Source organism: Muscardinus avellanarius, assembly GCF_963383645.1.
Source record: "Muscardinus avellanarius genome assembly, chromosome: 9".
NCBI classification, from domain to species: domain Eukaryota; kingdom Metazoa; phylum Chordata; class Mammalia; order Rodentia; family Gliridae; genus Muscardinus; species Muscardinus avellanarius.
The window spans coordinates 64,669,255-64,694,518 of record NC_137795.1 but is presented as its reverse complement, the minus strand read 5'-3'; the positions used below and the strand labels follow the sequence as shown (position 1 = coordinate 64,694,518).

The following is a 25,264-nucleotide window of genomic DNA, read 5'->3' as shown; positions in this document are numbered from 1 at the left end:
GCTAAATATCATTTTGTTAACCATAAAGTCTGAATCAAAATTATTCCAATTTTCCCCCTCTCTCTGTACCACTTCTGTTTGCTTTGAGCACAACTTGTATTCATCTTAAGGTCAAATTTTCATTACAAAAGATAATGATGTTTTCAAAGTGAATTGAATTACAAGCCTTTTTATGACTATGAATAAAGAAAAGGCTATTTTAATCTAATTTGAAGTTTTAGTTTAGCATTCAGCTAAATAAAAATTAAAAAAGGAAGTTCTGCTTAAAGATATGATAATATATTGTGTGGTCCTGGCTTCAAGAGAAATTTGATTCCATTTTGTAAGGTGAGTAGATGAGTTTATTAGTTACAGTGAACCTGAGATCTCTATAGGGTGGTTTTTTTTTTTTTAATAAGCTGAAGCAAATTACTTCATCTGAATTACTATGTATCTTTCTAGCATTTTAAAATGAAAGACAAAAAAAAAAGAAAGACAATGCATTTGTATACAGTCATCCTTTCTTAGAGGATATTAATTTACCAGGCTCCCATATCAATTTAAACCCTTGAATTCTACAGGATACTTTCATATAAAATGTCAAAATTAAAGAAAATTTAGACTCAAAAAGAACTTTGGGGTAACTATTGTAGTTTTTAGAATATGTACAACTCCATTTACTTGCTTAGCTTTTCAATTCTATTTATCTAAACACTAGTTCCAAAAAATGTCTTGTAATTCAATATCACTGCATAATGTATTTGAGGAATGCCTGGTAACTCTCAAGTCATTAGGTAATTCCTTAATTCAAATCTGCTAAATGTTGTTTTGATAGTGGTGCTTATTAAACTACCTTCTAATGCAAAATCAAACAACTAGTTTCAAAAAACACTGAGAAGACTTACCATTTTTATTTTAAAGCTGGAGAAATAAAAGTGAGAGTGTTATGAGTTCTGTCAGATTGTGTAGTTGAAGCTCTTATATAATAAGGTAGGTAATTCTTTTGTATCAAGTCCCTTGCCCTGCAAAACACCAGGCTCTATCAGAGCAGGTAATTGCTGTTCATTTTACCCGAGCCAGCTTAAAGTAGAAACTAATGGAAATCAACCATTAAATCCTGAAAAAAAGAAGAAATAAGTACCCCCTAATCAATTGTGGAATAAATAAGATTTATTAGAGTTCTTTATGTGTCCAGTTGAAAGTGCCATCTAAACACAAGGACCAAGCTTGTCTCATGTTTATTTTCTTCAAGAGGCTGCAAGGAGATAAAGGCTCCAAGCAGCATCTACTTCATAAGTACATGCTCCAGTATCACAAGCAGATCATAATAGCACCCAAGTCATCTTTTTATAAGAGGAAAGTTTTAAGCTGACAGTAAATGAACTGCGAGGTGAGAGGTTGAAAATGAAAAACTCACCATAAACACATAAATGCCCACACACGGACATGTGCTAAAGGTGCTTTGCACCCTACAAGCTTGTTCTGAACTTTTGCAGGGACAGATGGATGAGTGGCAATCATCTCCTTAACTAGCTCTACGCCTGGCCACACGCCACCCACTGCCCTTCACTTGAGCACTGCAGACTCATGGGACGCAAGGCTGGTCTCTAAGAAAATTCCTCAGGATTTGTGGGCCATGTTATAGAATATGCACCGTAATCCTTGGACCAACATCACTCACTCAAGCTTAAATGCCATCCATTCATGAGTCGGAAAGGACATACACAAAGTTCCTTATTAGACAGTTAGCTTTATAAATGCACGGGAAACTGACATTCATGTCATATATATATTATGAGAGACACCAGGCTCCAGGTTATAAAGTTTAAAGCAACAGTGCATAGTTACTATAGACTAATTAGCTGGGTTCTAAAAGTTCACTATTGGGTACTCATAGTATTTTACATCTGCGTTATAAAGCAGATACTTAAGAAAAGTGAACATATGCTTGAGGAGCAGACAGTTCTTTTCTGCATCAGGCAGCCCAGGTTTGCTGTCCTAAGACAACAAAAAGATAAAAGAAAATCCCACAATCATCAGTTTATATGCTGCTCAGGCACTGAAAAGGTATACGCAGTGAAATTAACTCACATTCATCTAAATATATAAGATAATTAAAATTAGAACACGCTAAAATTCCATTATAAGTTTCATGAAATCTGCCTGCCAGGTAAAAATATAAAAATGCAGTCGCACACAGGCTGATTATATAGGCATAATATTTATTAAATTTCATCCTTTATAATCACTTAGTTATAACCAAATTAACTCTCACATAAACTCTGACATTTAAAAACAGAACATACTGATTTTTCAATATTTTACTTACATGTACTTTTAATTTTCATGCAGTGCTCATAATTAGGAAATACTGTACATTAACCCTCTCATATTATACCTATTAAGAACCAAGTTCAGAGGGTTAAAAAAAAGTCACCATAAATTCACCCTCCCCAAACTGCTCATCGATACACTAGACACTGTGCCTTCTAATTACATATTATGATACATTCTTCTGTAAAATGTGTAATTGTAGTCACAACAATAGTTACGGGGCAATAATATCATTTCAGGAAAGGATTACAACAAATGAGACCAAAAGTTGAAGAGAAGAGACCAGAGCATATGAAATTCATTGAGGATATCACACACACGCCAGTGTTTTCTACTTCCCGGTCAGAAAGAACATGCACGAAGTTCTCAGCAGGCAGTTGTCGGGGGTGCATGAAAAACTGGCTTTCGCGTCACGTAGGTTTGAGAAGATGGAGGCCAGCGAGGAAGAAGAGCTGTGTCCATTATCTTTTAGGTCGGTCTATGTCATCTATAGCTGCTAGAAGTTTTTGTCTGGCCTTCTTATTGATATGGGATCCCAGGCAAACATTCACCAGATTGGTCAACTGCCTCGTTGAATATTCCTGCTCAAAGGAAGAAGATCCAAACTGAGTAGACTACAGACACGTACTGGTCAATGCAACAAAGGAACAGGTAGCTGTTCAGGCGGTGGTGGACAGCTCTGAGCTATCTCATGACAAACAGTGAAAATTATATTGTTTGCTGAGCTGTTTAAAAGTAGGGAGTAAGGTATTAGAGTATACAATTAAAACAGAAAGGAAAATAATCTGTTTTAACATGGCAAGGCAATCTGATATGCTTTTTATCACTTCAAAGGTCACAAACTTTATGCTTTTTCTGTGATATTCTTTATTAAGTTATCAAAATATACTGCCATTTCAAAAATTAAAAACCATACTGAGTTAAGTATTTTTTTCTTGCATTCTACATTTAATAAACAGCTCTGACTTGAAAAAAAAATCCCAACCATATAACAACTTTCCAAAGACCTACAAAAATTACTAATGTAATAAAGATTAAAAAAAAAACAGTTTTCTGTTTTTAAAGCCCTCATATTATAATTGGTAGATAGTATGTAAAATTAAGACTAAATATCTTTCTTTCTTTTTTTTTTTTTTTTGGTGGTACTGGGGGTGGAACCCAGGGGCTTTTCTACCTCCGGGCTATACTCCCAGACCTATTTTATATTTTATTTGGAAACAGGGTCTCACTAAGTTGCTAAGAGACTCACTAAGTAGCAGAGGCTGGCTTCAAACCTGTGTGATCCTCCTGTCTCAGCCTCCCAAGCCCAGGGATTACAAGCGTGTGCCACCACACCCGGCTCAAGACTAACTATCTTTCACTATCCAGATCTATCGGGCTCCTGAATTTCAGACAATGAACTGCTAGGATGAGAATAAAGAAGCATTCATGAGAAATGTCTGCATTATTAGTTTGGTTCCAGAGGTTGAATAGCAAGAGTTTGATTAGGGAAAGACTGTCTTACTATCACCTAGTAAGAAATACCTGTCTTTACTAACATAACCACTAAAGATAGGATAACCAGCAAAGTGCTTGGCTGGTGCATTTGCCCTCTGAGAGCACCTGTCACCGCCTGTTAAATAATCCCACCTGTTAAATAATCCCCATTTGGTAAGTAACTGCTGTCGTCCAGCACTGGACTTGCCATTGTGGGGTTTCTCTGGAAATTCCCTGCTGTTGCTACTGAAAAAAACTCACTGAATTATAGATATTAATCAGTCGAAGCTCTTCTAATATACCAAGGTAAAAAAAAATTCAGTACACTATATATAAAAGAAATCCTAAAATGGGCATCATTCTTACATCAAATAACAGAGCTGTGGTTTTTTTTCTAGGCCAATTTGTACTCAAATCTCTTCCTTGGTATGAACTCTGGAGTGTTTAGAGCTTACTCTACCAAATGGGTTTTGGGAACACTCAGCAGTCCATCTGCATATGGGTTAGCATTTTGGTTCTCAAATACCACTGAGGCTAACCATGGTGAAAATTTTCTCAATTCTGACTTACTGATCAAAATAACTGAAAATAACATGTACATTTTTACTTTGCTTTCAACCTACAGTGAGCATTTACACAAAACTCAGCTAATGTTGATGTTCCAAGCTAAAGTTCATTTCCTCTTTTCAGAGTGTTAAAACTCAAAAGAATAAATCTCATAAAGTAAGTACAAATGATTCCTTATTTCCTTACCCAAATAAAATAGTACTTAACTTGTACTCACGATGTTCACATCCTAAGTAAATGTGAACACTGGAGTCATTAAGGTAGTAAGAGCTCATACGCTACCTACCCAGATAAGTGACACAACAAGCATACAGAAAGGCTCTCCATACCAAGCATGGGTAAGTGATGTATGTTAAGTTCAACTGAATTTCCAACTCAGCATACTAAGTAACAATCAATAGTGTTTTTCATTATTTATCAATATATCCAAATCAAAGAAATATCAAATTTATATTAAGTGTAGTATATTGTTAATGCAAGTTACGTGAACAATTTAAGTTTGAGTATCTTCAGTTATCATTAACACATGTCAGTGGATTTGGGATGTTCTCAGGGCACTGTTGAGAGGTACAAGAAGCATATGTTTTATAATGGACTATGTAGCTTGACCATTTCAGCATCACTGTATTCAATCTGTCTTGATGTTAAGCAACTTCAGCCTTTCCCTACAGCACAGCTGCAGGAAAAACATAAGTAATGCTTTGACTTGGATTACATTTCTAGATAATGACCCACAAGTTCAAAGGGCTCAAAGGGCCCTGCACAGTCAAGTCTGAATGTAGCAAAGAACTGACCTTAATAATTTATGTTACAAAAGCAAATAATTTTTTCAGATTTCATTTTCATCATTTTAAATGACATAATATACCAGACAAGAACAAAACAAAGGAAAGGAGTAAAAGCTCAATTAACTGTTCTCCGACTCTTACCCTGTGCTCCTTGATCCAGCGCTCCATGTCATTCTCAGTTAGGTAGTAGGCTTTGATATAGGTTTCCACAAATTCCTTATCAGGGATGGGCCTAATATCTGTTAGTTTTTCAAGTTTCATTAAAAACTGTTGAAAATCCAATTGCATCAAGGCACGACCCTCGTTACTGCACTTCTTGACATTGGCATATCTAAGATACACAATAAAAAGGCAACATAAAGGGTGGAATGGTTGGACAAAGAAACACTTAGGTACTTGAACTCTTCTCTAAACTCTGGAGAGACGGTCCAGAAATAAGAGGGTTCAGGAAAAAAGAACATATGAGGCCTTGCATCAGGACTGGGCTGTGTCCATGCCCTGTTACTTTACCTGTCTTGTTAAAAAGCAAGCTGAGCGTGGCGGCACATGCCGTACTTGAGAGGCTGAGCCTGAGAGAGGGGGATATCAGATTCCCAGCCAACCTCAGCTACTTAGTGAGGCCCTCCACAACTTAGACACATTTTCAAAATAAAGAATTAAAAATAGAGCTGGGGGTGTGTAGCTTGGAGGTAGAATGCCCTTGGGTTCCATCCCTAATACACACAAAAAATGTCATTTTTTTCTCATCTGGTCTTCAGTTTCATTTATAAAGCAAAGAGTTCTAATATCGTCAAGGTTCTTTGCTGTTCTATAGACTAGTTCTCTGCACCAAAAAAATGCCCATAAAACACTGCCCATAGAAATGGTGAGCTGGTATAAGCTGAGTACTCCAAAGATATCATTATTTTTCAGAATAAACTTTGAAGACTCCAAAGTAATCCTAATTTTACAGAATGTTCAATGTTGTAACTTCTGAAACAACTGCAATTATTCTCCTATGAACACAGTACATCTTTCCATGGTAAGATAATTCATAGACTTATCCTGAAACCCCACACTATTAAAACATTGTGTTTTAAGGTATAAGAATAAATATATTAACCTTAACTGTACAATAAATTATTATTCCAGATCAATGTCTCATTTCTTCAATTGTTCATATAGATCGTAAAAATTCAACTTTAGGGAATGAGGTATTTCTCCTAAGGGAATTTTCAAGAAATCACAGCTTGCCATTATTTAAAGTGGCCAAGCCTTTTACTTCCCAATTGAGTGTTTTATACTGAAATCTAACATTTATTACTCACTTTTCTACTTTATTAAACAAATTCACTGAAAACACTTTTTCATTTGTGATTCTTGACACAGTAGTTTTGCCAAGATTTTATCAGTTCATCACCATCACATTCCCGCTTTCTAATACACTATATATATGCAGGAACATGTTCTATATGTTCCAACACACACACACACATGTATACACACACACACACACACACACACACACACACACTCTTTTATTGGTGCAATGTAATTTTACATCATACTGAGGTACAGAGTGATGGGAACATACATGGACACAATTCCTGAAGCACTTCCCTTCTCATTTTAACAAACATGATGTACATTCACTAATATATCAAAGTCGATCACTAATCTAAACATGGGAGGGGGAGGGAGTGGGGCGGGAATTGGGGAAGGGCTAATTGGGTGATGTGTGCATGTATGCCTCTACCATCTTGTACTCTATTAAGATGTATGACTACAATGCACCAATAAAAAAAAAAAAGAAAATGAGTTTATAATGTCTTCTCTACCTTAAAAAAACTGAACATGGATATGTTAATTACTGGTTTAACCTTTGATTTTCTGAGCCTAAGTTTTCTCAGTGATAAAACAGAATGATAATATCTTTAAAAGAGAGGAAAATCAGGATTTAGTGATATGATCATGTGAAATATTTGATTCGGTAATAATACATAGGCTTAAGAAATGTTAGGAGAAATTACCATAAAGATTTTGATAGCAAGCCGGGCGTGGTGGTGCACGCTTTGTAATCCCAGCATTCAGGAGGCTGAGACTGGAGGATCACAGTTCGCGGACAGTCTCAGCTACTTAGTGAGGCCCTCTGCAACTCAGTGAGACCCAGTTTCAAAAATAAAAATTAAAAAATTGGGCAGGGGTGTAGCTCGGAGGTCAAATGCCTCTAGGTTCCATCACCAGACCCAAAATAAAAGAAAATATTTTGATAGCAATAATAATGATCTGTTTAATTTTTTGGTGATCATCTTTTTCTGCATTCCTCATTCATCTATTTGCTGATTCTATGACACCAGCAAGAAAATAAAATAGGTTTTAAACTTGTCCGCTATTTATCATTACTTCTCTCAATTCTATCTACTACTAGTTGCATATATTATTATTCATATATTTTATTATTTCAGAAACAGATACTACTTTTATAAACTTACCCTTCCACAATAGTTCTATTAGCCAATCGTATACAATGTTCCCAAAGTATATTAGACACAGGCAAGGGTATCCGAACTCTCTTTGAAACTTCATTTAACCTCCTGTTAAACTGCTCAAATTCCTAAGAAGACAAAAATCGTGACCATATATGATTATGATTCACATATCACAGTGCTTTCTCACAAAAGTTATTAAATAAAATAGATTTAGAAAGACTCAGAATCAAACCAAGTAAAACAGAGAGATCAATGCCAAAGATAATTTGGACTTACTATTAAGATTATTTTATTTGTGTGTGATGCTAGAGATAAAACCCAGGGGCATTCTACTACTGAGATACATCTCTAGCCCTTTTATTTTTTATTTTCAGACTGGCTCTCACTAAGTTGCTGAGGCTGGCCTTGAACTTGCAATCCCCCTGCCTTAGCCTCTGTAGTTGCTGGGATTACAGGTGTGTGCCACCATGCCTGGCTATTGTAACAGGTTTTAAAATATAAATAGATTGTGTTACAGTTCAGAATACACTTCATTTCATCTCAAAAGAAATATGTTGCTGATTAAATGATGTTAACAATGTCCAGATGTATCATAGGACATTTCAAAATGTTCTATGACTGACACGAGGGACTCAGAGAACTATGAACCTAATTTTGCTTTAAAAATATCTTTCAAAACCAGTTTCTTAAAAATATATCTTAATAAGCCTTTAACTCAAAGTTAGCTTTTTAATACGTGGTTATGCTCCTTGGAAAGCAATCTTTCAAATTATTCTCTTTCTTAAACATTCTGTGAAAGTAAATGAATTATTACATACTAAATGATCTGAAAGTCATGTCATAGCTGCAAATTTTTAGTCCAAAAAAGAAAACCAAAACATTTTCTCTTATCTACATTTTTGTCTAACATTTATGACGTGACTATGCTAAAAATAAATGTATATATGTATATATGTGTATATATATATATAAACATGAAAGCAGTAGATGGTGTATCCTTCAATAGATGGACTCTTTGGACAATTATCATCCAAATATGTTCATTTACAAAAGTAGATGTCATTTACCCTTCCTTGGCAATATCTTTCAAATAAACTTACAAAGGCTTAAAATGGATTTTAGTTTCTTGAATAGTGAAAAGTGGCAGTGTTTAACAAATAAGAACATGTGTTCAACTGTTCTAATAACACAGAGGAAGGGAAAAAAATCTGATCAGCCTCAGTCAAGATCCACATGATGATAACTGCCATCCTTTGCTCTTTTGCTACTTCCTAAATCTCAATTTTTCTTGCTGATTTGTTTTTAACAGTTCATTGCTTTTAATTAATTTTTTAAAGAAGTGAATCGTCAACTCACTAAGCTTACCTTTGAAAGTGAAATTTAAATAAAAATTCTCTTCATCTGTTGTTTCACTTCATGGCTCTAGCAGCACTGTCCTATTTTGCCATGGTATTTATTTATGCGTTCACTACATTAAATTGCTTTTGATTTCAAGAGTCATAGTTCAGTACTTTTCATTAATTTATTTTAAGATAAAGCTATATATGCTTATTGTACAAAATGACATCCTACTTATTGCTAAATGAAATGCTCAAGAATGATTGTTAAATGAATAATAAAACCATTTCTTTTTATTTATGACTCTCTTAAGGCAACAAAAGCAGCCTACTCTCCCTGGATTTAAACTTGGAAAAGTAAGAGAACCAAAGTCCTCACAGATAATTAACCTTTATGCTTAAAGAAGGGCTTAGGCTGCTAAAAACTGAATTTGGGTTAATAATCTGAGTAACACCAGTTCTACCTTGGAGCAAGTAGTGTTGAAGTCTTTGCTCATGAATCTCTGTGGGTATCATGACTGACATGTGCTACAGTCTGAATGCTAGCATCTCCCCAAATCCATGGGCTGCAATCCTAACTCCGGGGCGATGGCCAACTAGGAGTGGGGTCCTTTGGAAGGTAACTAGGTCATGAGGGCAGAGCTCTTAGGAATGGGACTAGTGTTTTTATAAAAGAGGCCCAAGAGCTGCCTGGCCCCCTTTCATTGTGTGAGGATGTGGTGAGAAGGTAACGTCTATGAGAGATTGAGTCCCTACCACACACCGGATTGCTATGAGCCTTGATCTGGGGCTTCCAGCATACAGGATTATGAGAAATAATGATTTATTTTTATAAGATACCCAGTCCATTATATTTTGTTATAGCAGCCTGAATGGACTAAGATAGCATGTCATAAAAAACAAAATAAACTTTTCAAAACCATTATTATTAAAAAGTATGGGTGGGGTCAAAATTCATAAATTATATTGATTCTTTATATTCCAAATTAATATTTACAACTGAAATCTTCTGGGTGCCTCTGGGTGCTTCCTTCCATTATTTTTCAAGGTCAATGATCTTTGAATTCCAGGGTGGTAAATAAAGTCTGACTGTCACCCACCCTTTAGATCTCCATGGAAACTTTTAGACACTGCTTACAAGTCCCTTGAGTCTGGGGACCGCCTCACAGTCCTCAGTGCCATAAGATACTGGGTATAGGCACAACAGACCAATTCTGCTGCTATCTATGGCTTTTACCAGGTTGTCAGGTATCCCAGGTTATTATTTATTGCCTTGGCTAGGCAGGTTAGAATAAAGGTGTATTGATATAATAATGATATAAAAGTCTGTTTCTTTTCACTGACAGAAATGAAAAGTCAAAGTTTTTGATAGCTGCTTTCATTTTCTCAGATGTCCTTTCCTTCCTCCAGATGTGCACAAGGCTCATGTCCTTACTTCCTTTAGTCTTCTTCTTCCTCACTTAAACAGAGTTTCTGTGAGCAGAGCAGATAAATGGTACTCCCTCTAACCCACATCCTGCCATTTCCTCTCTCTCCTTTAGCTAGTTTATTTTTTTTCACACCAGTATTCATCACTTGACATTAGATCTCAATTTATTGTTTATTTCTCAATGGCACATAAATTCCTTGAGGGCATCTAAGTTCCTCCATCCACAATTATATTGCACAGTGCATGACACATGTCAGGCAATCTATAAATATGTATTTTTATGTATGACTAGAGTCATACATAAAAGAAAAAATGAAGAACAAATTTTTCAAGAAAACTTATAAATGCAGGCCATTGAACACAAAGAGCTATTTGTTGGACACCTTGAAAAAGTAATGTGATTTCTAGGGGGAAAAAACCCAACAACCTAAAATAATCAAGATCATGATCTCTTGCTAATAAAAATATATACTAAATCATAGAAATAGCTTTTTTGTGTGTGGTACTGGGGATTGAACTAGGAGCATTCTACCTCCGAACTACACCCCCAGCCCTATTTTTTTATTCTTTATTTTGAAAGTTGCAGAAGGCTTCACTAAGTAGCTGAGGCTAGCCTCAAACCTGCAACACTCTCGTCTCAGCCCCCCATGTACTGGGATTACATGCCCAGCTTAAAAATAACTTCTAATTAAACAGAAATACCTTCTTGGGTTTAGAATCATGGCTAGTGGAACTACACAATATGAAAGTCAGCAATGACATGCAACAATCAAACTGTAACTCAACTTGAAGAATTAGTGAGCAAAACCAAAATTTTGAAAAATCTTCAAAGTATTCTTAGATTTAATTTACAAAAACATACTTTGGAAGGTAAGCCTATTCCAAATCAGGGACTTTAATACCACAATGTTAGGAACAAATATAATGACAACTATAATCTCACTATTTTCGAGACAGCACAGATTTCCCTTAGTAGAATGATCATTAGCAAAGATGTTTTCTAGAGCACTTGCCTTTAAAAACGCATCTACATATATGTTATGCTGCGACATAATTTCTTTTACATCCCACTTCACATTAGCCATCAGGAGCAACATCTGTTCATAGTCAATGGCTTTCCCTGCTACAATCCAGTAAATTGGTTTGCGTAGTTCACTGGCAGTTGAGACTGTCTGAAATATATTTTACAAAATAAATAGTTATTTTCTAAAAATATCAAATTTATAAAGAATATTTTGCACTTCTTCCTATCTGAACATAAAACACTATATGTGTGGAGATTGAAATTATGAAAATATTTCAATGCAAGGGCAAAGGCCTTATTTAAAACATAATTTTGTGACATTTGATAAACTTGAGGCTGCTGACATTACCATTATAAAAGAACTAGAGATTTTCCTGAAGACTAGTAACTATTTCTCAAATACTTCCATTTCCCTCCATTTTCATTCCCAGGATCCTACCTCGGAATTCTATTATCTCTTACCTGTAATACATAAAACTTGCAAGCTGGTCTCCCTGCCCCTAGGCTTGTCATCTAAAGTCCATCCTTCATACTGTCCTCAAAGAACTCCTAAAACACAAACCTGACTGTGCTGTTCACCTGTTCCAAACTCTCCAGTAGCTTCCTGGTGCTCTCAGTTAATCATGCCCAACTCCAGACTGAGACTGCGTTAGTGACGGGGCTCCTGTCTGTTACTCCAGCTGTCTTTCTCATCACCAGCCGGCTCTCCTGCTCCATAAGCTGGTTCTCCCTGCTGAGCACATGCACCTCACTCTCTTATCTTCCGGCCTTGAGATATGCCATGCCTCAACTCATTCTCTCTCCCTGGCAGGTGCAGCTTAAACACCATTTCTACAGACACAGTTCAGACACCCTGCTCTCACCCCTAGCTCTCTACTCCTCCAGTCTGGGTTAAACATGCTGTCACTGCTTTTTCCTCTTACTGTAGCACTAGTCTCCTTCACCATACTTTCTAAGTACAGTTTTAGTTGATATACGCTCTTATTAGACTAAAGTTATATGAGGTGCTCAAAAAGAATTTATTTAACACAGGAATCTATGACTGAATAGTCTATTCAGCTCTCCTGTGATCTGAAGGCTGATCTCTTGTACAACAAACACACACAAACACAAACACACAGATGCCACCTAAATAACCTGTGATAGTTCTATCTTGCTTATAGTTGAAATGCTACAGGAGACCATCTCTGACCTGAGAATAAAACTGCTGCAGGAAGGGCTTTTTGACTGCAGGCATCACAGCATCTAGATGCGGCTGAAGGAACTCAAACTGTTCAGCCAAGAACACTCTAAAGGGAACAAAGATCACTGTGTCAGCAAACCACATGGGATGAGAGCCTGTCAAAGCTTTTGTATGTGTCACCTTTTGAGGTATCGAAGAACAACTTAAACAATTAAGATTACTTTCCACTTGATAGTGGAAGCAATCTTGGCTGATGCCAAGGGTGAATTATATTTAAAACTGATAACGTAATACAGTTTCTCTAGAATCTTTCACCAACATCAAAAAAATATAAAATATACCATAATGCCTTTTTAAAGTTTTATCTAAAGCAAGAATGTTGCTAATTAGCAAAACTTAAAATACCCTTCCTTTCATTTATATAACTGAAAGCCAATCATACAGTTCTAAAAATTAATTGGTAACCTCTGTTAACATATACTTCTCAGAAAGAGGTAAGTGATGTTTTAAAGTGGTGTCTGTACACATGTAGAAATCCAATTATACAAAGCTTACTTTTATAACTTTTCTTATATATATGTAATGGGAAACCAACTCTTTTTAACAACTTACAAGGATTCCGTGGCTACAACTCTCTCTGCCAACCCATACAATGTATCTCCAGTTGTCAAAACCACTAGATGACTGAGGTGTGGGCTGGGTACCTTCTCTTTTCTTTCTTCCACTGCTGTGAGCGTGGCAGTAGGATCAGCTGAAACTTCCTGAAAATACAACACACACATTACACACAATTCTTGAAACAACAAATCTTAATAGCAATAAGCCACATGAGTTTGATAAAACTGAAACTACAAGCAAAATACTCATAGGCATACATTAGTTGCACTTAGTTCCAGTCCTCAAAGGCTTTTCTGTTTTGTAATTACTGGGAGTTTCCTTTTATATTAAGTGAAAATGATTCTGTATATGACCCAACACTACATGCCACCATCTACATATGACCTAAAATGCACCAATACGAGGACTCCTGATGCAGTGACAGACATATTTTATGAAGACAAAGTGAGTTGCCCATCAAGAACTCGTTATTGAGGGCAGTGAGATTTCCTCCCAAGAATCGAGCTGGTAAAACCATAAAGTGTGGTTTGATTAACCATTTTTCAACCAAATCTTCATCAATGTAGGCTTGATATAATCTCAATAAGGCAGAACAACCATGTAGCTACAAACTGAAACTGAAACAACTGTATTGTATGTATCTGGGGGCAGATTTTTGATGTGAAGGAAGATGTCAATGTAAACAGAAGAAAGGGATGCCCAGAAAGCAGGGTGTGCTGGGCTCTTTGGCACTGTCCAGTAGAGAGCAAATGAATGAAATTGATAGCCATATGGTTGACAGGAGTAAAACAATCTCAGCTGAAGTCAGGAAAAGCATTCGACTTTCTGATCCCATGCTCACTTGCAAACTTCTAATTACTAACTTACCTTTCCAGGTATTCTGATGACAGGTAAAGACACTTTGGATGTAAGTTATGTATGTTCTTGGGACTTTCCAGAAAAACACCCTGTATTATAAACAAACAGCTTGGGGAGGTTGGGTGTGTCCTAAAGTTTTAGGTAAGAAGGTGCTAGACTGTCTACCTGTAGTAGTAGACAGACGCTCAGAAGAGCACCAGCTCCAGTTTCAATAGAGAAAAATTTAGGAGCACATGTAGACATGTAAACACAAAGGAATGCTGTTTGGAATTGGACATCATCCTATACCTCAACAGTTGCTACACTCCAAGTCAAAGAAGGAGATGCTGACTTATTGTTCTGGGGAAGTGGAGTTAAGGCCATCACATGTGCACTGTAAAAAGAGTAATTAATTCTATGGGAGCACAGTGGTCAATAAATAATTCCCAACAATACTGATGATATTATCATCTCCAAGTCCCTTTACTGCCTAAGGCCATAATGAGTTTTTTTTTTTTTTTTTTGGTGGTACTGGGGATGGAATCCTACTTTCGGGCTACACTTCCTGACCTATGTTATATTTTTTATTTGGAAACAGGGCCTCTTAAGCCAGTGAGGCTCGCTTCGAACCTGCGTGATCCTCCTGTCTCTGCCTCCCAAGCGCGGGGATTACAAGCTTGCGCCACCACACCCAGCAGCCAAAATAAGCTTTTAAAGCCAAACATATTTCTTCTAATAATTAGTTTGAATTAGACATAGAAATAATAATCTCAGTTCTAGTACTTTTTCTAAAATGGCATTGCAACAAATTCTATTCTTTACATTTCAAGAAAAAAATTCCAAAAAAATTTGCAAGAAAAAATTTAAGGAAAAAATGCTATGTAGACATGTTATTATGCTTTTTAAGCTTACCTGGATATAGGTTAACTTCTGACCCTGGCCAAACCTTTAAGCAAAACCTTTTAAAAATTTGACTGCATCATAGAATGACAGCACTAAGATGCTAAATGTTATCATCTGCAATTTATGTACTATTTTCAGCATGAGAAACATTAAATAGTTATTTCTACTATGCAGTTTCAAGAGGAGAAGCACATTCAAGTACATATCTAAGTAACTGTTTTAAAAGACCCTCAAAAGAATAGGAACTCTTACAAACTGTTGATGGGGTGTAAATTAGTACAACCACTATAGATATCAGTATGGAGGTTCCTCAAAAGACCAAGAATAAAACCATCATATGACCCAGCTGTACCACTCCTCAGTATCTCTCTAAAAAATTAAAGTTAGAATACTACAGTGAAATATACATAACTATGTTTATAGCAGCACAATTCACAGTAGCCAAATTATGGAACCAACTTAGGTATTTAAGAACAGATGAACAGGCAATGCACACAATGGAACTTTACTCAGCCATAAAGAACAAAATTACATCACCGGCAGGAAAATAGATAAAACTAGAGAATATTATCTATCCTAAGTGAGATAGGTTTCACAAAGTCAGGCGTCAAATGTTTTCTCTCATATATGGAAGACAGAGAGAAAACAGGGGAAAAAAGAGACTTTAGATAATTGACGGAAGTGACCAGTAGAATGGTGAGAAGGAAACAGGGATGGAGGTGGAGATGGGAAAAGGAAGAACTGGCAAAAGAAACAATTAAAATTATCTTATGTGCATGAATGAAGTTATTGCTACCAATCTCATTATGATGAATGGAGAGGGGTGGTGTCAATGGAGGAAGAGACAGCAGAAGCAGGAAGCAGTTCCAGAAGAGCAGAGTAACTATACCACACCAGCACGTTCTATCAGGAGAATATAAGGCAAGGCTGCCTTGGGTGGTTATGATTTCCTTATCGCTGGAGAGGTTCAGACAGGAGCTGACAGTTACTGGTTCCTAGGACTACTGCACAGGATAAATGAGTACAGATACGCTTCCTTCTATGACACTATGGGTGAAACTCAGAGTATTATACTCTAATAGAGTAATAAAACTTCTTCTAAGCATAAAACACTCTAAACTATACAGCATTTTATAATTAAACTGAATCTGACATGAACTTCCTGGCAATATTATTCAAATTCAAAATAGCTTAAGGATCCCTAATGAAAATCATACACTTATAATAGAGTTATTTTTGAATTTATACGCTAACAATGTTTACTTTGGGATGGAACAAGGGAGGCATTGCTAGAAGGTGGTAGCTGGAAGACGACTATCTATAGCCTCAGGAAAAGGCAGTTCAGCTGCAGGATGAACAGGAGGGGCCAAAAGCACCTGCCTAACCACTTTCTTAGTACCTTCAATGCAATGTGTTGAACCCCCTCCTTGCTTATAGAGCACTTCACAAAACATTCAGATTCAGACTAGTGGAATCTCCCATCACAAGGTGTTTATGAGAATGCCTTTTTTGCTTCGTTATCACTGGCATTCTGGCATAAAAAATTTTGGTAATTATCTGCTTAAAGCCTAAAAGGTCTATGTTCACATTTAAGAAATATGCCTGAAGACAGCAAGACATTTTAAATATGTCAGGTAAACATAAATAAATGGCTATTTCGTGCTTATTTCATGCCTATTTCATGCTTTCAGTAGAAACGCTCCTAAACTGAATCATGTTTCAGTTTATAGCAATCCAATAAGTAAAAACCAAATAACTCTTTTGAAGACTGAGAAATGAAGACATCACCAATCTTTATTTTCATAGCAAAGTCAAACATTTTTTTTTCAGTTTTTCCTGCCATTAATTTGCTACTACAAAGGGAATTCACATTCACAGACCTTCCTGGACAAGTTTAAAATATATGTTTGTTATCAATATTCAAAGTTGGCCAAGAGAATAAACCATGTTAAATATGACAGGAAAATCTGAGATTAGAGTTTACTCATTTACTCTGTGAACATTTACTGAAGAAATGATAATATACTAAGGTAAGTGCTATGACTATAAATCAGCCCTTCAGGTCCACAAGTTCTATCCTTATAGATTCAATCAATTGAAGATAAAAAATATTTGGAAAAACAAAAAGCATATGTGCTATAAGCATTTTCCTTGTTATTATTCCCTAAATAATATAGTATAACAGCTATTTACATTGTATTAGACATTATAAGTAATCTTGAGATTATTTTTATAAACTTACAAAAAGAATTATTTTTATTTTGAAATGATTTCTTAAAGATTTACTCTTTGATTCCCCTGATACATTTTCTATATTACTACTTCACATATATTCATATATTTGTTTCCATCCTTAATTGTGAATTGTTATTCTTTTCTTCTTCCACATAATTTCCCTATAAAAGGCTGTTGTGGTTGCATAACAGATTAGACTACAGTTGTTTGCCATTGAATAATCTTAAAAATTATTTAAAGTAGTTGATATGATATGTGGTGCCTTTTATATAAGACGTGAGCATCCAGGGACTGTGGTATCTGTAGGGGGTCCTGAAACCAATGCCCCCATATATACCGAGGGATAAATGTCTTAAAAAAATAAAAAAGATGTATTGGTCCAGAACATCTCCAAATGATAGGAGAGATGGGCACAGTTATTTCCTTGGCTCAAAGAGTGCTTACCCGAGCTATCAGCTAATGCTTCTCTCTCTTTGACTCTGATCAAGGATCAGCATCCTATCATTCTCTGGTGCATTTTCATCTAGCACCTCTCAGTACATGACACTATGGCAAACAATATCTTATATTTTTGTCTCTACTCCAATAAAATAGAAATTTCCAAGAAGAGAGAAATTATCCCTCTGGCACTGATGAATTTTTAGTATCATAGCAATGCCTGGCATATGACAATTATTTCAATTAATATTTGTTAAAGTAATTATTACACTGATTTATAAAACCTCTAATAACAGAAGTATGTATATAATATGACCATATTAAAAAAAAAAAGAAGCGCCAGGTGTGGTGGCACATGTGTATAATCCCAGCATTTTGGGAGGCTGAGAAAGGAGGATCACAGTTCAAGGATAGCCTCAGCTACTACTTAGTGAGGCCCTTTGCAACTCAGTGAGACTGTTTCAAAATAAAGAATAAAAAATAGGGCTGAGGAGGTAGCTTGAAGATAGAATGCCCCTGGCTTCCATCCCCAGTACCACAAAATAAAAAAAGAAAAAGAAGAAAATAATTGCTTGTTTGGTTAAAGGTATGAATAAAAACTCAGAGAAGCCTAGTTTTAATGCAGATATGGAGATATGTCCTATAAAATATAAATTTGTGTCCACAGTAACCAACAATGAGGAAAAGCACCTTTTTTCTTATTTTAAATGCTTATACTAGCTTAGAAAATTCACTTCTGTTTTGCTATCTAACCTATCTTCTTAAAACATGCATTTCATCACATGATGCAGCAGTCAAGAATGGGGACCTCTTACTACACAGCAAACTAAGCCTAAACCTTCTCTTTGAATTTCAAGGCCATTTATAAGGTGTTCTCAGAAGAGACTCCCTATATCATAACTCTTCAGCATGCACCAGTGCTCCAACCACAAAGATCTGCCAGATAACCTGTTTCATTTCCTACATAATACTAAGTGTCAGGTGCTTGCTCGCGTGCTCTCTTCTCTCTCTCTCTCTACACACACACACACACACACACACACACACACTTGACTGGATGAGTAATTTCTATTTTATTTTATATAGCAAATGAATTTATTTCAATTTATTCAATTTATTTCAATTTATTCAATTTAAAGACTTCCGGGAAGATGGCGATAAGAAAAGCAGCGCTTACAAGTCCTGCTAAAACTCAGTCTCTGTTGCCACAAAAATCAGTGCTTTTCATAGCCAGAAAACGCCATCAGCAGAGAAATAAATGATGTAACACAAGGGGCAGAGAAAAATAAAGACTAGAAGAACAACCAGAGACAAGAAATCAAGCCTGCAATGAGGCAGCAGAGCCATACTGGCGCCATCTTCCCTCACGGCACCAGGCTGCAGAGAGGAAAGGTAAACAAGGAGCTGAAATAAACAGCTGCGGATCATTCAGGTGTAATTCAGCAGTTTTTTCAGCACAATGAACGTCTAAAACTCCCAGTGGCCAAGCTCATCATGCCTTCCAGAGACTCAGAATGGAGCTCAAAACCAGAAAAGAAATACGCCAGGCTCATGGCCGAGGGCATGGCAGCGGCGCCATATTGCCAGAAGCACCAGCCTCATGGCCAAGGGCGTGGCAGCGGTGCCATATTGCCAGCAGCGCCAGCCACATGGCCAAAGGCGTAGCAGCAGCACCATATTGCCAGCAGCGCCAGCGAGTTCACCGTGTCCCGCCACAGCTCCAGATCTGTGCGCACAATAACTGTGAGTGAAATTGCGGCCCCTAAAGGAGAAATCTCTGTACTGCACTCCCAGGGACGTGAGCAGCTTTGATAATCTCCTTGGGTCGGATATTATGCAGTCCAACCCAGGGAAGGAGTAGCAGTGGCAGAGTTACCACACCCTAGTCGCAGCTACCCGTGGGAAAAAGCCCAGCCCGGCACCCCCACGGTCTCGCGCAGCCTTGATTAACTTCCTGGGTATGAGAATTTGTGATACAACCCAGTAAAGGAGTAGTGGCGGCGGAGATTACAACAGACTCGAGATAACAGAGCACCCTAAGTGAAGTCATAGTGACCCAGGGAAGGCACAAAATTCTGAAATCATGGGAAGAAGGAACAACAATAGAGCAATGAATGCCCACAACCCCATGTTATCCGAACGTGATAACACAGAAATTCAGAGATCTCCAGAAGATCAAATCAGGAATATAACTGTAGAAATAATACAGGACTTTCGAAAAGAATTTAGAGAGAGTCTAAAAGAAATAAAGGAAGCAATCATGGAGGTAAAGGCCTCAATTCAAAGTATAAACAATCGATTAGACCACATGGAGAATAGAATCTCGCTCCTAGAAGATGATCACTCCAAAAACGAATGCATATTTTATAACTTAGAAAAAAAATCAGACAATAGGAATCTGACATTGAAGAAATATGGGCCCATTTTAAGAGAGCTAACCTAAGAATAATCAGAATAGAGGAGGGAAAAGAAGGTGAAACCAAAGGGATCATTAATTCCTTCAAGGAAATAATAGGAGAAAATTTTCCAAACATAGAGCAAGAGGTCGATACACAGGTCCAGGAAACTTATAGAACTCCCTTTAGACAGATTCGGAGAAGAGGATCCCCATACCACATAATTGTCAAAATGACCACTGTGGAAGCCAGGCAGTGAATCTTAAAGGCAACAAAAAAAAAAGGCCAAGTGACATTCAGAGGCAAACCAATTAGAATCACTCCAGACTTCCCAAACCAAGTCATGAGAGCTAGAAGGGCTTGGGGTAACATATTTCAAACTCTGAAAGAAAACAACTTCCAGCCAAAAATTTCCTATCCAGCAAAACTGTCTATCAAATTAGATGGGGAAATAAGAAGCTTTCATGACAAAAAGATACTCAAGGAATTTATGTCTTCAAAACCAGCGCTAGAGAAAATACTCAAAGAGATTAACTACAAAGAAGAAATAGGTAATACACACCAGAACCAGAGAAACAAGATTTTCCATCCAGCAGACAACTAAGCAAAGAAGAATATATCCATGTGTTTATAGGTTAAAATCTTTGGAGATTCATTAGTTATTTCAGTCTTTTACCTATTTCTAAATTGTATTTCTAAATTGTACTGTTTGCTTTTATTGTTGCTAATTTTTAGGATCTCTATTTGGAATATTAATATACCTTCAGATATAGCATTTGGAAATATTTTATTCCATTCTATCAGTAACTTTTAACTCTGTTTACATTGTCTTTGGATGTACAATATTTTTTATTTTTTATTTTATTTATTTATTTTATTTTTTAAAATTTTTTATTGGTACACCGTATTCATACATCATAATGAGATAAAAAACAACCCTTTGTAGACATACATGCACACATTGCCCAATTAGCCCCTACCCAATCCCCACCCGGTTCCCTCCCCATCCCTCCTTCCCATGCTTGGCTTAGTGGTTGACATCTAAAATTATAGCAACTTATCCGAAATTAACAATGATAATCTCACATAACAGTTTCATTTGTCTGATACCAAGCTTTTGATGACTTAAAGATAACATTTCAATATTTCTTTTTGTTTTCTTTCTTACCAGAGAATTTTTTTTCATTTTTTTTTTTTTTGGTGAAACTATCATACATTTATTTATTTATTTTTCAGAAAAAAATCTATCCTAATATGGAATATGGAATCTAGATACCCAAAACGATCTCAAAAAAGAACAAAGCTAGATGTATATTTTCTGATTTCAAACCATATAAAGCTACAATAATTGAAACAGTGTAGTACTGTTATAAAGGCAGATATAAACCACTGGAGTTAAATAAAAGCCTAGAGATTAATTCTTCCATATATTGTTAAGTTGTTTTTGACAAGGTTTCCACAGACATTTGGTGGAGGAAATATTTTTATTTTTTAGAAAGTTTGTTTACTTTTTTGTTGCCTGTGCCTTTGAAATCATATCCAAGAAATCACTGCCAATTTCAATGTTGTGAAGTGTTATGGCCCAGGCTTTCTTCTAAAAGTTTATAGTCTTAAGATTTACATTTAGGTCTTTTATCTATTTTGAGTTAATATTTGTATATGGTGTTAGGTAAGGGTCCAATTTTATTCTTTTTCATGTAATTATTATTTTTCAACAATATTTAGTGAAAAGATTATTATTTCCTTCACTAAACGGTCTTGGAAACTTTGTCAAAAATATCTTCACCATATGTGGAAGAATTTATTTCTAGGCTTTCTATTTTACTCCACTGGTTTGTATATCTGCCTTTATAGCAGTACTACACTGTTTCAATTATTGTAGCTCTATAAGGTTTGAAATCAGAAAATGTACATCTTCTAGCTTTGTTATTTTTCAAGATTGTTTTAGGTATTTAGAGTTCTTATTTCATGTTAGGATATTTTTCTGAAAAAAAAATAAATGTACGATAATTTTACCTTAAAAAAAAAATAGAAAAAAATATCCTCTGGTAAGAAAGAGAGCAAAAAGAAATACTGAAATGTTATCTCTAAGTGATCAAAAGTTTGATATCAGACAAATGAATCTGTTATGTGAGATTATCATTGTTAATTTTGGATAAGTTGCTATAATTTTAGATATCAACCACTAAGCCAAGCATGGGAAGGAGGGATGGGGAGGGAATGGTGTGGGGATTGGGTAGGGGCTAACTGGGTGATGTGTGCATGTATGTCTACACAAGTTTTTATCCCATTATGATATATAAATACAGTGCACCAATAAAAAAATAAAGACTAAAAAAATTAAAAAGAAATTTATTACTTACTAGATCAATCAGGCTTTCCTGTATTCTGTTTAGAGTTGTTCTTAGTCTACTACTACTAAGGCCGAGTCCTGTTGATTCCAACTGGAAAAAAAAAAAAATAGAAAGGCATGTTACTAAGCTCTGGAGATGTCTGTAGAGGGTTTCTAGTTTGCTTCAAAAATTCTAACACATCAATCAAAGAAGTCAAGCCTTAGCTTCTAATGGAATAAAAAAACCATTTACTTGCAGAAAAACTTAGGAGTTATCAAGAGAATCTCTTTCCTACAAAGTTATTATTTTTAGTTACAAAGTTTGAGACTTTCAAGACTTAAAGATGGCATGCTCTGTTGTACTTATGGTATACTGTGTTGTGTTTATGTACAAGTCAAACATAGAGCACTGCTAATTTATTTTCCTTATACAAATTAGAGTCAGCCTAAATCCTCATACAGAAATCAGTAGTTTTCTCTTAAGCTTACTAAACATCTCACAGTATAGAATTCTTTTAATACAACAACGCTACAGCATTTATAAAAGCCTCCACGGAAGAGAACAAATGAGAAGAATGATTTGACGAAAAGACATGAAAAGCTGGGCGAGTCCACTCCCAGAGCGATGCCCCCCATTGATGAAAATGAACTCAGAGGTACTGAGAAGTACATTCAAACATTTGGGGAAAAAAACTTAAAAATATTTTCTATAAGCCAATACATTTGAAACATTATCTAATAAAAATACTCTATAAAATATAGCTTAATATATTCACAGAAAACATGTGACTATATATACACATGAACATGCACACACATTTATCCTTAGTCCTCCCATGTGAGATACAAGAATGAGCAATTATTCACACGTGTCAGTCAGAAAGCCTAAAGCTAAAGCAGTTGTGTGATGACACTGTATCATAAAACATGAATTACTAATTTTATAATACATTTCAATTTTCTTATGTTTACACACTTCATTAATTTATTTTCTCCCATTTTTCACTAAGGTATATATAAATTGATCGATTTAAAGTTTGTGAATGAATTTGTCCATTTCATCTGTTTGGTAAATTTCCTGGCATAAAATGGCCCATAATATTTTCTTGTGGTCTAATTAAAGACTGCAGCATCTGTAGTGATGCCCTCCCTTTCACTGCTGAACTGACAGTTTGTGTTTTGTTACATTATCCCCTTTCATTTGATCACTTATCACCTCGCCTATTTTGAGCCTCTGCTATTAGGCATCTCACAAATTGCTTTCATTGAACTGACCCTCCTATCAGTGTGAAGTGTGCCTCCATCTCATTTTGTTTGTGATTCTTTTTTATCTGATGTCAATATAGCCATTGTAGCTTTCTTATACTTAATGTTTACATGGCTATCTGTTTCTACCCATTTGTTTTTAATCTCTGTGTATGTATGTTTCTATTTAAAATGTGTGTGTGTGTGTGTGTGTGTGTGTGTGTGTGTGTGTGTGTGTGTGTGTTAGTTACTAGGAATGGAACCCAGGCACTAAGAATGGAACATTCTAACTCTGAGCTACACCCCCACCCCTATTTTTTATTTTATTTTATCTTTTGGTGGTACTGGGGCTCCTGGAAGCCCTTCTACCTCTGGGCTACACTCCCAGACTTATTTTTTATATTTTTTAAATTTGGAAACAGGGTCTCTTAAGCCAGCGAGGCTGGCTCCGAACCAGCGCGATCCTCCTGTCTCGCTCCCAAGCGCGGAGATTACAAGCATGCGCCACCACGCCCAGATTATTTTTTTATTTTAAAACAGGGTCTCACTGAGTTACAAAGGGCTTCACTAAGTAACTGAAGCTGTCTGTGAACTGTAATCCTCCTGTCTTAGGCTCCCAAATGCTGGGATTACAAACTTGTGCCACCATGCCAGGCTAAAATGTTATTTTTAAGTGTAGGATTTGTTTTTAATCCATCTGATGATCATTGCCTTTTGATGTCTGTTCCACTGATACCTTATGTAATTATATATACACAAATAGTCACACATATGTTATATATATGTATACAATGATATATATATATATATATATATATATGAGAGAGAGAGAGAGAGAGAGAGAGAGAGATAGAAAGAGTTCATTCCTTTGTTTCTCCTTTCTTGCTTTCTTTGATTATATATGACCATATATTATACTTTTAATCCTCCTGTTGGATATTGAGTTAAAAGTTCTTTGCATTATTTTTTGTGGTTGTCACATGGATTATAATATACATCCTTGACTATCACAGTCTATTTAATATTAATAATACTCTGCTTAACATGATATACATAAGTCTTCCAAAGGTAGAGATTCACATTCCCCATATACCTTATTGTTTATGTCACATAAATATATATGTAATGAACTCCAAAAGACAGTGTTATGATTTCAGTTTTAAACAACTACATGGATTATAAAGAAACTGAGACAACAGGACAGTAGGTTTGAGACCACCCTCAACAACCTAGGGAGATTCTCAGCAACCCAGCAAGACCCTGTTTCAAAACCAAAAATAAAAAGGACTAGGGTATAACCTGAAAGCAGAATGCCCCTGCGTTCAATCCCTAGTGCCATGAAAAAAAATTAATTGAAAATGAAAAGATCACCTTTAGTATTTTTCCAGGTTGGCTCCACCCTCTTCATTTTTTTCTAGAGATCCATGTTTTTACCTGGTATCGTTTCCCTTTAGTCTAAACATCTTATGCAAGAAGATGGTCACTAGAGATTGATTTTGTGACCCTGCTCTGCTTTCTCTTAGAACATTTTTATGTGTTTTTAGTATCATGTATTTGTTGTGACAGATCTTCTTGCATTTGTGTAATCTTATCTGTAAATGTATCTATTTCACTCTTGAATGGTGCTTATGGATATAGTTCTGACTATACAATTTTCCTTTTCTTCCAGTACGTT

The 25,264-nt window shown here is 35.9% G+C and overlaps 1 protein-coding gene across 1 annotated transcript in view; it reads right to left on the bottom strand.

The window, feature by feature from the left end:
• Nucleotides 1-2,774: 2,774 nt before the first annotated feature.
• VPS50 (VPS50 subunit of EARP/GARPII complex) overlaps nt 2,775-25,264 on the bottom strand; it is a gene marked incomplete at both ends in the record, with an annotated part of 117,477 nt that continues 94,987 nt past the window's right edge. Inside the window, 7 exons of the mRNA XM_080700953.1 lie at nt 2,775-2,894; nt 5,286-5,475; nt 7,616-7,737; nt 11,392-11,550; nt 12,595-12,691; nt 13,198-13,346; nt 22,376-22,456. Coding sequence (XP_080557079.1) covers nt 2,775-2,894; nt 5,286-5,475; nt 7,616-7,737; nt 11,392-11,550; nt 12,595-12,691; nt 13,198-13,346; nt 22,376-22,456 — 918 coding nt within the window. The remainder of the gene's footprint in view (nt 2,895-5,285; nt 5,476-7,615; nt 7,738-11,391; nt 11,551-12,594; nt 12,692-13,197; nt 13,347-22,375; nt 22,457-25,264) is intronic.